Here is a 15,263-nt window from a genome sequence, read left to right as displayed (position 1 = left end):
TGGAACCTACTAGAAGCTGCCGGGACCCCCGTCTCCCGCCCCTTCCTCTCCTGCTCACTGGTCGAGTTCTTCTAGGGGGCTCTCTGTGACGCTTTATTATTGGCTTGAGGTTCAGCCCATCATCTCTGCTTCCCTTTCATTGGACAGCAGGGAGTAATTCCCGCAACCCTTCCTCCCCCGCACCTCAGGATTGGTCTCTCCTCCATAAACCCCACCCATCTCAGGCTCCACGAATGGAGGGAGGAGCGGACTTCTGCGACACGGATTGGTTTTTTGCTTTGCCAATCGTGGCCCCGCTGGCCGCGCCCATTGGTCCTGTTCGTTCTGGAAATTTCCACCTCTCCCATTGGGCTGCCGGACTCCATGTAGGAACCGCCTTTAAAATGAGAGAAATTCCAATTGGGTTAGAGGGTTGCCAACCCTTTGCGCTAATTGGCTTAAGCTGCTGTCCTTCAAAAGGCCGGGTTTTGCCCTGCCCGTAGAGTATGGCAGCCCCGGCCGCAGGCAGGCTACACTGTGGCTCCGGCGGCCCTTTCCTCTCGCTCCCGTGGGCCGCGAGTCCCAGGCGGTCCCCGGGATCGCCAACGGCACAGGATCCCATCCCTTCGCCCGCGTATCGCGATGGGGGTCCCTGCCGGTGGGCGCTGCCTGGCCCTGGACCGCCAGCTGCCCGTGCTGTCCAGCGCTCTGGCCTCGGGCCCGGCCCTTCTGCATCCTGGCTGTTAGGTTCTGAATGTTCTAGAAATGCCGCGAGGGCGCCGGGGGCTTGGGCTGGACAGGCCGGGGATCTCACGGCTGCGGGCCCGGCTGTCCCGCTGGGCGTCCTCAGTGGAACTGCATACCCTCTCTGAGCCCGCGCTCGCGGGTCCTTTCATCCTGGAGGGCCGAGGGGAATTCATGCGCTGTTGAGCACGCAGGAAGCACTTAACGAAAGGGAGCTGCCCCCAGCCCTCGTGAGTCCGATGTAAAGGGGTGAAGGAGAGGAAAAGCTTAATCAGGGAGTTGACCGCCTATCGGCGGGCGAGTTATGGCCTGGTAGGGCCTTAAATCCCAGCCCCAGAAGTCAGAGGCGGGCAAGCACCTCAAAGTGTGGAAGAGACACCTGCGGAGTGAAAATGCTGCTGTTGCTTCTTGGGTCAGCTGTGGTTCCTAGAACAAAAAAGCCACATGACTCGGGTCTGGTGATGGTCTCGGGCCCTGCAGTGTCCTGGTCCTTCCCCCTCTCGGTAATGCCGTCTTCCCAGGGTTTAAAGTGTGTCCTCTTTGCCAGTAGCTTGTCTCCTCAGTCCCATCTTTCATCCTACCTTTACCACCCATTTTGGACACTGTAGCCAAGTTGCAGCAGATCCACAAACCTGGTAATCCCTTGCTTGAAAGTCTTGGAGGCGTTAGGATGGAGTTCAGGGCCTGTGTAATCTAACCGTCTGCCTCTTCTTCCCTTTCCTTTCCGTCCCGTGCCCACCTCCTTCCTTCCTCCCTCGATCACAGCTCACTGCAGCCTCGACCTCCTCAGCTCAAGCCATCCTTCCATCTCCGCCTCCCAAGTAGCTGGGGTTACAGGCAGGCACCACCACGACCGGCTAATTTTTGTCTTTTTTGTATAGACAGATTTCGCTGTGTTGCCCAGGCTGGTCTTAAACTTTCACTCTGTCACCCAGGCTGGTCTTAAACTTTCACTGTCACCCAGGCTGGAGTGCAGTGGTGCGATCTCAGCTCACTGCAACCTCCGACTTCCTGGTTCAAGTAATTATCCTGCCTCAGCCTCCCAAGTAGCTGGGATTACAGACGTGCACCACCATGCCTGGCTAAATTTTGTTTTTTGTTTTTTGAGAAGGAGTTTCACTCTTGTTACCAGGCTGGAGTGCAATGGCGCGATTTCTGCTCCCCGCAACCTCTGCCTCCTGGGTTCAGGCAATTCTCCTGCCTCAGCCTCCTGAGTAGCTGGGATTACAGGGACGTGCCACCATGCCCAGCTAATTTTTTGTATTTTTAGTAGAGACGGGGTTTCACCATCCTGGCCAGGCTGGTCTCAGACTTCTGACCTTAAGTGATCTGCCCACCTCGGCCTCCCAAAGTGCTGGGGTTACAGGTGTGAGCCACCTTGCCCAGCGGTGTTGCATTTTCAATCCTGGGGCATGGTGAGAAATGACTTGAAGATAGCAAGGAAGTGAGGTCCATGGAAACGTAGGGGAGAACCTTACCGGCCCATGGAACAGCCAGTGCAAAGGCCGTGGGGGGGGGGGAGCTGCCCTGGAGTGGCCAGGATGGCAGGAGGCACAGCTGCCAAGAAGCAGCAGGGGCCAGGTCCTGCAGGGTTAGAGGCCATTGCCACTTCCAAACACGCTGGCAGGTTTTGAGCAGAGAAGTGACATGATCTTAGTTTTCTCAGAATCCGTCTGGCTGCTGTGTGGAGGAAGACAGGAGGGTGAGAGCAGGGATATCTCTTAGGAGACTGTTGCAGTTATCCCAGGGAGCTGGGATGGTGGCGTGGGCCAGGGTGGGAGCAGAGGAGGAGATGGGAGTTGGGTTCTGGATGCATTTTGGAGGGATCATGAAGGGAAGTGGGGTCAGGGCTTCCCCCCAGTCCTTGGCCTCGTCTCTTATTCATCAACATCCATTCTGTCAAGGACACCTTTCATTTCTTGCGACTGTCTCCAGGCCACCACGCTGCTGCCCACCTGACCAGCAGTGGCCTTTCCAGGTGTCCATCTTCTCCCCAGCAGCCTCTCCGAGTGGCTGGGTCCCAGTTCCCACACAGCCTTCTTAGGATCCTGCAATGTGTGTCGCACTGCTGTGGGTGCAAGGCTCTAGCAGTAACCAGGGCAGCCCAGATGAAGCTTTTGTGCTGAGACAGATGATACCTAAACTGTCAGCTGTGTGACTTCAAGCAACTTGCACAACCTCTCTGTATTTCCATTGCCTCCATTTTAAAATGGGGATTAAAAAGTGTTGACGTCAAAGTAGTTGTGAGGATTAAATGATTTAATATTTATGAAGCACATAGAAACTGTCAAGAACAGTGCCTGGGGATCGCCTGAGGTCAGGAGTTCGAGACCAGCCTGGCCAACCTGGAGAAACCCTGTCTCTGCTAAAAATACAAAAATTAGGTGTGGTGGTGGACGCCTGTAGTCCCAGCTACTGAGGGACTGAGGCAGGAGACTCGCTTGTACCCAAAGGCAGAGGTTGCAGTGAGCCAAGATCACACCACTGCATTCCAGCCTAGGAGACAGAGAAAGACTCCATCGCCCCTGCCCCCGCCTCCCCCCCCAAAAAAGAATAGTACCTGGCTGTGAAATAAACACTATGTGGATTTATTAAAATCATTGCACAAATGATAATTCTCAAGAGTGAGTGCTACAGAGAACACAAAAAACAAGGCACAGAGATGACCTGGGAGGCAGCGAAGGAAGGCACTCCCAGAGGTGAGGTTGCCAGAGGAGAAGCCTGGGGGCCCAGGGTGCCACACAGGGCAACAGAAGAGGCAAAGATCCCAAGGCCAGGGCAAATTCCGAATTTTCTCTTTACCTTTTTTTGTTTGTTTGTTTGTTTGGCTGAGGGACAGAGTCTCTCCCTGTTGTCCAGGCTGGAGTACAGTGGTGCTATCTCAGCTCACTACAACCTCTGCCTCCTGGGTTCAAGGAATTTTTCTGCCTCAGCCTCCCAGGTAGCTGGGATTATAGGCGCCCACCACTATGCCCAGCTAATTTTTTTTTGTATTTTTAATAGAGACGGGGTTTCACCATGTTGACTAGGCTGGTCTCAAAATTCCTGACCTCTAGTGATCCACCTGCCTTGGCCTCCCAAAGTGCTGGGATTACACAGGGGTGAGCCACCATGCCTGGCCCTGGTCCAGAATTTTCAAGAAACCTAAGGAAGGCTTTTCTGTGCTCTAAGTATCCTCGTCTGTAAGGTGGGGATGAGGTGAAGGTGGGGAGGATGAAGTGCCCTTGACTTCCCAAGGTTAGTATGCAGATTGAGCAATATAATCCTTCCGGGTTGGACTTGAGTCTTGTCAGACCTGAAGCGTATGAACATTTGAGAGCTTGCTTTGAGAAAAGAAACACACAAAAAATGAGGTGTGGGGATTTTTAGAAGCAGCACAAATGGGGTCCCCGATGTTTAAGATGCTTTAATGTTATGTTAAAGCCACCTCTGAACACCCAGAAGTGTTAGCTCTTATAACTTTCACCAACTCAGTCTTCTCCAAGCCTCTTGATGGACTCGGAGATGGACTGGGAGGAGATGAGGGAGGCAGCCACTCTGGACGGCCAGGGCCCTCGTCCCGGGTCCCTGGAACACAGGAGCACCAGCCACAGCTGCGTCCTGGCCTGGGCATCATGTGACGTCTCAGAGTGATTCATGCTGCTATTTCAGTGCTGCTGCAGTCAAGGGTAGGCAGAGACATGGCGAGGCTGTATCTGGAGTCAGTGTGAAGGCCAGAGTTCTTGCAGCAGTGGCACTGAAGGGACAGCGAGGGTGACTAAGTCACAGCAGAGCAAATTCCCAACTTTAAATTTCTCTATGAGACAAATTTACAGAGCTGGATCTCAGCATAGGTGGGAGTCGGGGTTGGGGAGGAATTGCAACTCAGAATTTGGGATCTGAAAACCTGGAATTTTTGTTTGAAACTCCTAAGAAATCTCTTAACTTCCTACGTAACTGAGTAATCATAACTTGTAGCTCTTCTGTTAGGATAGAATTGGCATCCTCATTAGTGGGGAAAATAAAGTACTATAGAGGCCTGTGCAATTCCGAGGACTTGTGTAGAGCCAGGCACTGTGCCAGATGCTTCAAGGAATAAAATGATAATTATTATCTACTAATTATTAATCAGAGAAGCCTGGAGCCCAGTCCTGGGCCTTGCTGTCCACAGCTCCCTCTGTGAGAGACCCAGCCAGTCTCATGGCAATAACTGCCATCTCAGATGACTCCCATAACTATCCTCAGCACAGATCTCAACTCCCAGTCCCAGACTTATCTATCCAGCTGCCATCCTGACATCTTCGTTTGGATGACTGACGGACTTCCCAGGGTGCTCAAATCAGAGCTCCCAATATCCCTCCCAACCCCGCCCGCCCTTGGCTTCCTCTTGCCAAGGGCATCATTATTCTTCCAGCACCTCAGGCTGAAAACTGTGGAAGCATTTTTTTTTTTTGAGATGAAGTCTTAGTCTGTTGCCAGGCTGGAGTGCAATGGCACAATCTCAGTTCATGGCAACCTCTGCCTCCTGGGTTCAAGCGATTCTCCTGCCTCCGTCTCCCATGTAGCTGGGACTGCAGGCATGCACCACCACGCCCAGCTAATTTTTGTATTTTTAGTAGAGATGGGGTTTCACCATGCTGGCCAGGCTGGTCTTGATCTCCTGACCTTGTGATCCGCTCACCTCGGCCTCCCAGAGGGCTGGGATTACAGGCATGAGCCACCGTGATTGGCCATTTTTTTTTTTTTTTTGAGACGGAGTCTCGCTCTGTTGCCAGGTGCCAGGCTAGAGTGCAGTGGCACAATCTCAGCTCACTGCAACCTCCACTTCCCAGCTTCAAGTAATTCTCTGCCTCAGCCTCCCAAGTAGCTGGGATTACAGGTGAGTGCCACCATGACTGGCTAATTTTTTTATTTTTAGTAGACGCAGGGTTTCACCATCTTGGCCAGGTTGATCTTCAACTCCTGACCTTGTAATCCACCCACCTTGGCCTCCCAAAGTGCTGGGATTACAGGCTTGAACCACTACGCCTGGCTGAAGCCATTCTTGACTCATCTCTTTCACAGCTCACATCCAGTCCATCAGCTAATTCCGTCAGCTGGATGCAGACCCCCAGCACCCCCTCTGGGTGTTGGGGGGAAGGAGTGTTGCTCCCTGGGCTAGTAGATGGCCAGAGTCAGGGGTGAGAATGTTCTAAGACACCCTACAAATGGACCCCCTAGCCTGGGCACCCAGCATATCCTCTGCAAGGCGGGGGTTGGGCTGGGGCACAGGAGGAGAGACTCCATACTTCAGGGGACTGCTGAGGTGAGGACAACTCTGCGGCAGCCATGGCACATAGTAAATCAGAGCCCTTCCCAAGAGTTAAGGGCCCCGTGGACTGGGAAGGGAATGGTTTCCTCACTGCTCTGGAGGCTTAGAGTCAGAACAAGGTGATCCCAAGGCAATGGTTTTCTGGTTTTTTGTTTTTTTGAGATGAGTCATGCTTTGTTGTCCAGGCTGGAGCGAAATGGCGCGATCTCGGCTCACTGCAACCTTTGTCTCCGAGGTTCAAGCAATTCTTCTGCCTTAGCCTCTCTAGTTGCTGGGATTATAGGTATGCACCACCACACCCAGCTAATTTTGGTATTTTTACTAGAGATGGGTTATCGCCATGTTGGCCAGGCTGGTCTTGAACTTTTGACTTCCGATGATCCATTTGCTGCGGCCTCCCAAAGTGCTGGGATTGCAGGTATGAGCCACGGTGCTCGGCCGAGGCAATGGTTTTCAGCCAGGGTGTCCCCAGCTGTCGTTTGACCATGTCTGGAGACATTTTAGCTTACCCTAACTGAGTGTGTGTGTATGCGTGCATGTGCTACGGTGGCCAGGGTGCTGCTAAATACCTTACACGGCACGGAATAGCCATCACAATTATTTGGCTCCAAATGTTAATAGAGCTAAGGGAAAGAAATATTAATAGAAAACACAGAAGTTCTTGCATGCCTGAGCTTGAGGCTCGAGGGTGTAACTTGTTATATGACAGGCAGATTGAAACTGACCACAGCACATAACATGACACCCAATGGCAAGAGAAAGACGTCAGGGGTCACTGTGGGAGATGAAAGATAGCACATACTCATTGACACCCCTCTCTCATTGCAAGGTTGGAGGTCTGTGTTCCCTCTCCTTGAGTTCCATGGACTTGGGATTACTCTCACCAACGAAATACAATAGCAATAACATCTTGCAGGTTCTACTTCCTGTTTCTGGGGGCACACTCTCTTGGAGCCCTTGCTGCTACCGAAGACGTCTGAGTGCCCTGAGGCCACCATGGTGTGGGGAAGACCAAGCTAGCCTTGTGGCAAGCCAACCGTTCCACAGCCCAGCGTGGGCTCCAGGTATGTGAAGGCAGCTGTTTTGAGCCCTCTAGCCCAGCCCAGTCTCCAGCAGATCTCACTGAGTGACCCTACTGGAGGACACATGGAGCAGAAGAATCACCTAGCAGAGCCCTGACCCACAGAATCTTGAGGTAGAATTAAATAGCTGTTGTTCCCAGCCAGAAAAGCAAGGTTGCTTAAGGTCATTTGTTCCACAGCAGTCGGTACCAGAATAGTCACTCTCAGGGGCTTTTTCCTGTCCTTTCCCCCTCTCCACATATGGCAGAAATTCTCGGGGATTCTCGTGAGCCAGTGTCATGCTGGTGATTGTTCCACCTGCTCCCCTCCAGCCACCCCAGCCCGCTGATCTGAGCACTCTCTGGTATGACTCCCATGTGTTGACTTCTTACCACGAGGAAGAAGTTGCCTTCACTGCCATGTGCTGGCCCCAGTGCAGAGCCCAGGGCACTGTCAGTGCTTAGTGTTGCCTATTTTTTTTTTTTTTTTTTTTTTTTGGAGACAGTCTTGTTCTGTCACCCAGGCTGGAGTGCAGTGGCGTGATCTCGGCTCACTGTAACCTCTGCCTCCTGGGTTCAAGCGATTCCCCTGCCTCAGCCTCCTGAGTAGCTGGGACTACAGGCATGTACCACCACGCTCAGCTCATTTTTGGTATTTTTAGTAGAGATGGGTTTTACTGTGTTAGCCAGGATGGTCTTGATCTCCTGACCTCATGATCTGCCCGCCTTGTTCTCCCAAATTGCTGGGATTACAGGCGTGAGCCACCACACCCGGCCCAGTGCTCTGTGTTTGTCGAATGAGCCAATGGAACTAGGCTCATTGCCAATATCCCATCCTATGGAGGCAGGATAGCCTCGCTCCCTATCCTGCTTATTCTTTTCTGAGCCAAATAGTTGTAGCCCCTCAGATCTAAATGGCCCAACCCCACTGTCTCCTTTCCAGCACCTTTGTTGAGAAAGTCCAAGTGGTGGAGAGTGTGCTTGTGTGTGCATGGGTGGGAAACGTATCTCTCCTACACCGCCAGTGGGAAGTTATGCTTAGCAATAGCTATTGAGAACACAGAAGTGATTCCACTCTTAGGAATGTTTCCCACACGTGACTCCACCCTGGTGGCACAGGACGTCTAATACAGCACTGTCTGGGTCAGCAAAAGGGACGGAAACCACCCGAGTCCAACCATGGAGGATACTGGAAAACATGATTCTGCCTCCATAGGATGAGATATTGGCAAGTGTGAAGAAACAACATTTGGGTAGATATTGACATGGCAGTGACATATGGTAGAATGAAAAAAGTCAACAGTTGTGATATTGTGATATAATAAGTATGCATATTTGGGTTTCACTTCCAGTTCCTGGCACAGAGCTCCTGAAATGCCTCTAATTTCATGAGTGATGGAGGGGTTGTTACTCATAATGAGCCCTTTTCAACCACACCTGCGTTTATGCTAATTCGGTGACTCGGAGCATGAGGTTGGTAGCAAGGGGAACCCAGCAAGTGATTAGAGGGTTCAAACTCTGGGGACAGGAGATGAGGCAGAGATTGAGTTAATTAATTATACCTATATAATGAAGCCGCCATAACACTCCTAAACAGGGCTAGATGCAGTGGCTCATGCCTGTAATCCCAGCACTTTGGGAGGCTGAGGCAGGTGGATCACCTGAGGTCAGGATTTCAAGACCAGCCTGGCCAACATGGTGAAACCCTGTCTCCACTAAAAATACAAAAATGAGCCAGGTGCAGTGGCTCATGCTTGTAATCACAGCACTTTGGGAAGGCTGAGGAGGGCAGATCACAAGGTCAGAAGTTCGAGACCAGCCTGGCCAACATAGTGAAACCTGTCTCTACCTAAAATACAAAAATTAACCAGGCCTGGTGGCATGTGCCTATCATCTCAGCTACTCAGGATGCTGAGGCAGGAGAATCACTTGAACCCAGGAGGCAGAGGTTGCGGTGAGCCAAGATCGCGCCACTGCACTCCAGCCTGGGTGACAGATCAAAATTACATCTCAAAACAAAAAACAAAAATCACCTGAATGGCAGGGCTCAGAGAAGAGCACACAGAGGTGCTGGGAGGGTGGCGCAACCTGAGAGGACTTGGGTGCTCCTCACCCCGCCCTCTATGCCTTGCCCTCTGTGTCTTCCATCTGGCTGTTCCTGAACTTGTATCCTTTATAATAAACCAGCAATAATAAGTAAGGCTGAGTGCAGTGGCACATGCCTTAGTCCCAGCTACTCGGGAGGCTGAGGTGGGAGACCTGCTTGAGCCCAGGAGTTCAAGGCTGCAGTGAGCACCACTGCGCTCCAGACAGAGACATTCTGTCTCAAAAAATAAAAATAAAAAAAGTAAGTAAACTGTTTTCCTGAGTTCTGTGAGCTCTTCTAGCAAATTACTTTTTTTTTTTTGTTTGTTTTTGAGATGGAGTCTCACTCTGTCATCAGGCTGGAGTACAGTGGCACAATCTTGGCTCACTGCAATCTCCACCTCCCAAGTTCAAGCAATTCTCCTGCCTCAGCCTCCCAAATAGTTGTGATTACAGGCATCTGCCACCACGCCCGACTAAGTTTTCTTGTATTTTTAGTAGAGACGGGGTTTCGCAATATTGGCCAGGCTGGTCTTGAACTCCTGATCTCATGATCCACCCGCCTCAGCCTCCCAAAGTGCTGGGATTACAGGCGTGAGCCATCGTGCCTAGACTTTTCTAGCAAATTATTGAACCTGAGAAGGGGGTCATGGGAATCCCCAGTTCGTATGTCAGAAGTATGGGGGGGCCAGGACTTGCTCCTGGAGTTTGAAGTGGGCGCAGTCTTGTGGGACTGGGCACTTAATGTGTGGGATCAGATGCTAACTCCAGGTTGAGAGTATCAGAATGGATTCAATTGTAGGACACCCAGATGGTGTTGGAGAATTGGTCGGTGTGGAAAAAGAAACCACACATTTGGTGTCAGAAGTGTTATGAGGAAAAAAAAAAAGCATTCCACAGGCACTGTTGAGGAACCATGTGTATGGCTGAATCCTATTTTGTAAAAATAAAATGATGTGTACAATTCTTCACATATGATTATACATGCATGGAGAAAATCGGGGGGGATACATAGGCAACAGCTAAAGGAATTACCTCTGTGAAATGGGAACAGGGAGGCGGTGGCTGTGCTAGTTTGCTGGGGGTGTCATAACAGAATGCCACAGATGGGGTGGTTTAAACAACAGGAATGTATTTTCTTGCAGTTCTGCAGGCTGCAAGCCCAGGTTCCAGGCGTCAGCAGGTTCGGTTTCCTCTGAGGCCTCTCTTTGTGGTGGGCAGACGGCCGCCTTCTTCCTGCAGCCTCACATGGTCCCTCCTCTGCACTCCTGCATCCTTAGTGTCTCTTTGTGTGTCCAACTCTCCTTCTTCTTTAGATGGAATCTTGCTCTCTGGCCCAGGCTGGAGTGCCAGATCTCAGCTCTCTGCAACCTCTGCCTCCCGGGGCTGAAGCGATTGCCCTGCCTCAGCTTCCCAAATGGCTGGGATTACAGCTAAGCACTGCCACGCCCAGCTAATTTTTTTTTTTTTTTTTTTTTTTTGGATGGAGTCTCGTTCTGTCACCCAGGCTGGAGTGCAGTGGCATGATCTTGGTTCACTGCAACTTCCACCTGCCAGGTTCAAGCAATTCTCCTGCCTCAGCCTCCCAAGTAGCTAGGACTACAGGTGTGTGCTACCATGCCCAGCTAATTTTTTTGCATTTTTAGTAGAGACTGGGTTTCACCATGCTGGCCAGGCTGGTCTCAAATTCCTGACCTCGTGATCCAGCTGCCTTAACCTCCCAAAGTGCTGAGATTACAGGCATGAGCCACTGTACCCAGCCCCCAACTTTCCTCTTCAAAGTCTATCAGTCAGGCTGGGTGGCTCATACCTGCAATCCTAGCACTTTGGGAGGCTGAGGCGGGCAGATCACGAGGTCAAGAGATCGAGACCATCCAGGCCAACGTGGTGAACCCCGTCTCTACTAAAAGTACAAAAAATTAGCTGGGCGTGGTGGTGCGTGTCTGTAGTCCCATGGTTTCACCATGTTGGCCAGGATGGTCTTGATCTCTTGACCTTGTGATCTGCCCAGCTTGGCCTCCCAAAGTGCTGGGATTACAGGCATGAGCCACTGCACCCGGCCAACTCTTTAAAGGCCCTGTATGCAAATATAGTCACATCCTGAGCTACAGGCAGACACACCACCATTCAGCCCAAAACAAAAGTTTTCACCTTTTTTTGTTTTGTTTTGGTAGAAACGGGGTCTTGCTATGTTGCCCAGGCTAGTCTTGAACTCCTGGGCTCAAGTGATTCTCTAACCTTAGTCTCCAGATTAACTGGGGCTACAGGAGCACCACCATGCCCAGCTAATATTTTTATTTTTTGTAGAGTCAGGGTCCTACTATGTTTCCCACGCTGGTCTCAAACTTCCAGGCTCAAGCAATCCTCCTGCCTTAGCCTCCCATAGTACTGTGATTCCAGGCCTGAGCGACAGCACCCTGCTAGCTTTCACTTTTTACTTTATTTCTATGTTGTTAAAATGTATTACAATAAACATTACTTTTTGTGCAATTCAATCCAAATGTCCCTGAAGTATCCACCTCCTTCTTGGGCCTCCTCTGAAGTCAGAGTAGGGGAGCTGAAGCCCTCCCTCTGCCGGCTCCAGGGACAAAACCCGGGCCCATTAAGGACCTTCCCCTGGGGAAGCTAAGCACTGCCCCTGGGGAAGGTGGCATGAAATAAGAACATTCAGTACCTGTCTGGCCATCACCGAGGCCTTTCCCAGATAGCCGACATGGTCTTCAGACCACCCTGCCAAACATCAGGTAGAGGCTGGGTGAGGTGGCTCACGCCTATAATCCCAGCACTTTGGAAGGGTGAGGCAGGTGGATCATGTGAGGTCAGGAGTTTGAGACCAGCTTGGCCAACATTGCAAAACTTCATCTCTACAGAAATAGAAAAGTTAGCCAGGCATGGTGGCACGTGCCTGTAATCCCAGCTACTCAGGAGGCTGAGGCGGGAGAATCACTTGAACCTGGGAGGCGGAGGTTGCGGTGGACCGGGATCGCACCACTGCACTCCAGCCTGGGCAACAGAACGAGACTCCATCTCAAAAAAAAAAAAAAAAACCAGGTGGAGGGGCATCGTCTGTTTTCCAGGCTCCTGGTTTATAGCTACAAGCTCTGGGCATTTAATACCTTGTAATAACCCATCCTTCCCTTATATACCTCTCAACATAATGACTCTACAATATGGCCAATGAAACGGATAGTAAAATGAAACATAGGCAAGTAATAAAGTGAAATATGAAGAGAGTAGTACATTCTGGATGAGGGTGGAATGCAAAATTGTCATCAGACAGAGAAGACGGCAGGAGAACCTGAGAGCTAGAGCTCATCTACCCAAAAGAGGCGATACAAAGTAGAAAGATGGCCAGGGAAAAATCAGGGAGAGCCACCACTTGAAAGACTCTCAGGAAGCTGAGTGAGGTGACTCACATCTGTAATCCCAGCCCTTTGGGAGGCTGAGGCAGGCAGCTCATCTGAGGTAAGGTAAGGAGTTTGAGACCAGCCTGACCAACATGAAGAAACCCCATCACTACTAAAAATACAAAATTAGCCAAGGTGTGGTGGTGCGGGCCTATAATCCCAGCTACTCGGGAGGCTGAGGCAGGAGAATTGCTTGAACTCGGTGAGCCAAGATCGTGCCACTGTACTCCAGCCTGGTCAACAAGAGCAAAACTCTGTCTCAGAAAAGAAAAAAGAAAGAAAGGCTCTCAGGAAACAGTGATGAATCAGTCTTTAGCATTAAGTCCCAGGGGAGAGGTGTGGATTTAGGGATCCCTTTAGATATGGTAGAATTCTCCTGGGTCCTAGTCTGGTCTTAAATCTCAGACCAGTAGCAGGAAAACCCTAACTGTACTGTGGTCCTGCGTGTCACTGCAACTTCAGCCCTGCTGTGATGGTGTATCTGCTCCTTTGGTTGGCTTTGCCACCTTTCAAGATGAGACCATGTGGAGCAGAGCCAAGGGGCCTCAGCTGACAGCCAGCACCAACCATCAGTCATGTGAGTGAGACTAGCTGGGATCCCCCAAGCCCAGTTGGGTTGTCAGATGACTATAGCTTCAGCTGCAGGAGTGACCCAGTGACACCAGCAGATGAACCGGCTAGCTTAGCCCAGCCCAAAGTGCTGACTTAGAACCGTTGTTATTTTAAGCCAGTAAATTTTCAGTGACTCATTACAAAGCAATAGATAACCGTGACAGTCTAAGACGATCTAAGTTTGGAAATAGTATTGAATATTTAAGATAACTGATTTGCCACACTTACAAGTTTATTAGTATGTAAGTTTCTTGTCCAGCAGTGGCTCACACCTGTAATCCCAGCACTTTGGGAGGCTGAGGCAGACAGATCACCTGAGGCCAGGAGTTTGAGACCAGCCTGGCCGACATGATGAAACCCCATCTCTACTAAAAATGCAAAAATTAGCTGGGCATGGTGGTGGGTGCCTGTAATCCCAGCTACTCAGGAGGCTGAGGTAGGAAAACTGCTTGAACCTGGGAGGTGGAGGTTGCAGTGAGCCAAGATCGGGCCATTGCACTCCAGCCTGGGTGACAGAGCGAGACTCTGTCTGAAAAAAACAAAATAAATAAATAAATAAAGAGAGTTGCTTGGCTGGGCACAGTGCTCATGCCTGTAATCCTAACACTTTGGAAGACTTAAGCAAGAAGACTGCTTGAGCCCAGGAGTTTGAGACCAGCCTGGGCAACACAGTGAGACCCCATCGCTAACAAAAAAAAAAAAAATTAGCTGGGCATAGTAGCATATACCTGTAGTCCCAGCTGCTCAGGAGGCTGAGGCTGGAGGATTGCTTGAGCCCAGAAGGTCAAGGCTGAGTGACCCATGATTGCTCCAGACCCTGTAGACCCCATCTCCACAAAAAGGAAAAAAGAAAAAGAGTTGCTTAAGTGATAAGAAAAAAAAAGCCTTGTAAATCCTTTTTTTCCTTCTGCTGGGAATCTGAGGTGTTTGAGAGATCAGCTACTTTAACTCTGTAAAATAAAGTTTAAAATCTATTAGAGAATTTAATTACCTAAGTTTGTAATTGGCATTCATTTTTAGAAGAATTTAATCTGTTGAACTTATGAGTTAATTAAATATTAATCAAAGAATAAGTGAACATAATTGTTCTTATTTTCATAAAAAATTAGAAGGCTTACACATAGAAAACTAGATTTACAAATGGCACTTGGATGTTTAAGAAAAACTAGTTTTTAAAATTTATTCGTTTAATAAATACAGCATTAATTTAAAGACAAGCAGCAGTAGGTAGCTTTTCTCTGCACAAAAGCCCCTCTCCATTAAAAATCCTCAACTGACACCCTATGGCCCAGTGGAAGACTAAGCATTCCACAGACTTCCATGCTTTTGCTTCTGTGGGTCCCTCTGCCTGGAACACCCCGACACACACACACCTTCTATACCTGGCAAAAGTTTACTTTTTCCAAAAGGTCTAGCTCAAATTCTACGAAGATATCCTCCTTCTCCAGTGTCAGAATCCGGCTTCCTGCCCAGGACCACTTGTGCATGTGACCCAGGCCTCCAGTAGACCTCGGAGAGCTGTTAACTGGGACCTTCTGTGTGAGAACAGAGCCGAATCCCAGCAAGAAGAAACAGTAGCCCTGGCACATAGTGGGCATCCAGGGAGCTTCAGCAGCCTGGCCATGTAGGACACGGATTTTGGAGATTTCTGAGCAGGCAAATAACATGATACAATTAAAAATATATATATATACATGTTTGTTGGCCAGGTGCAGTGGCTAACGCCTGTAATCCCAGCACTTTGGGAGGCCGAGGTGGGTGGATCATCTGAGGTCAGGAGTTTGAGACCAACCTGACCAGTATGGTGAAACCTTGTCTATAATAAGAATACAAAAATTAGCCAGGCATGGAGGCCCGTGCCTGTAATCCCAGATACTCAGGAGGCTGAGGCAGGAGAATTGCTTGAACCTGGGGGGCAAGTTTGCAGTGAGCCGCGATTGCACCACTGCACTCCAGCCTGGGCAACACAGCCAGACTCTGTCTCAAAATATATACATACATACATATATACATACATGCTATTTATTTATTTTTAGAGACAGGATCTCACTGTGTTGCCCAGGCTGACCTCCAGCTGATCTTCCTG

At 50.1% G+C, this 15,263-nt stretch overlaps 1 protein-coding gene across 2 annotated transcripts in view; it reads left to right on the top strand.

Moving 5' to 3' along the window:
* Positions 1-1,169: 1,169 nt before the first annotated feature.
* The window catches only part of MACROD1 (mono-ADP ribosylhydrolase 1), a 189,578-nt gene continuing 175,484 nt past the window's right edge, over positions 1,170-15,263 (top strand). For both annotated transcript variants that reach the window (XM_035263077.2, XM_078341274.1), the window contains exons 1-2: positions 1,170-1,226; positions 6,930-7,077. In XM_035263077.2, coding sequence (XP_035118968.1) covers positions 1,185-1,226; positions 6,930-7,077 — 190 coding nt within the window. In that variant the 5' untranslated portion in view covers positions 1,170-1,184. The remainder of the gene's footprint in view (positions 1,227-6,929; positions 7,078-15,263) is intronic.

This window comes from Callithrix jacchus, chromosome 10, assembly GCF_049354715.1.
Source record: "Callithrix jacchus isolate 240 chromosome 10, calJac240_pri, whole genome shotgun sequence".
Lineage (NCBI taxonomy): Eukaryota > Metazoa > Chordata > Mammalia > Primates > Cebidae > Callithrix > Callithrix jacchus.
The sequence above is the reverse complement of the archived record's forward strand: the minus strand, read 5'-3'. Positions and strand labels throughout refer to the sequence as shown.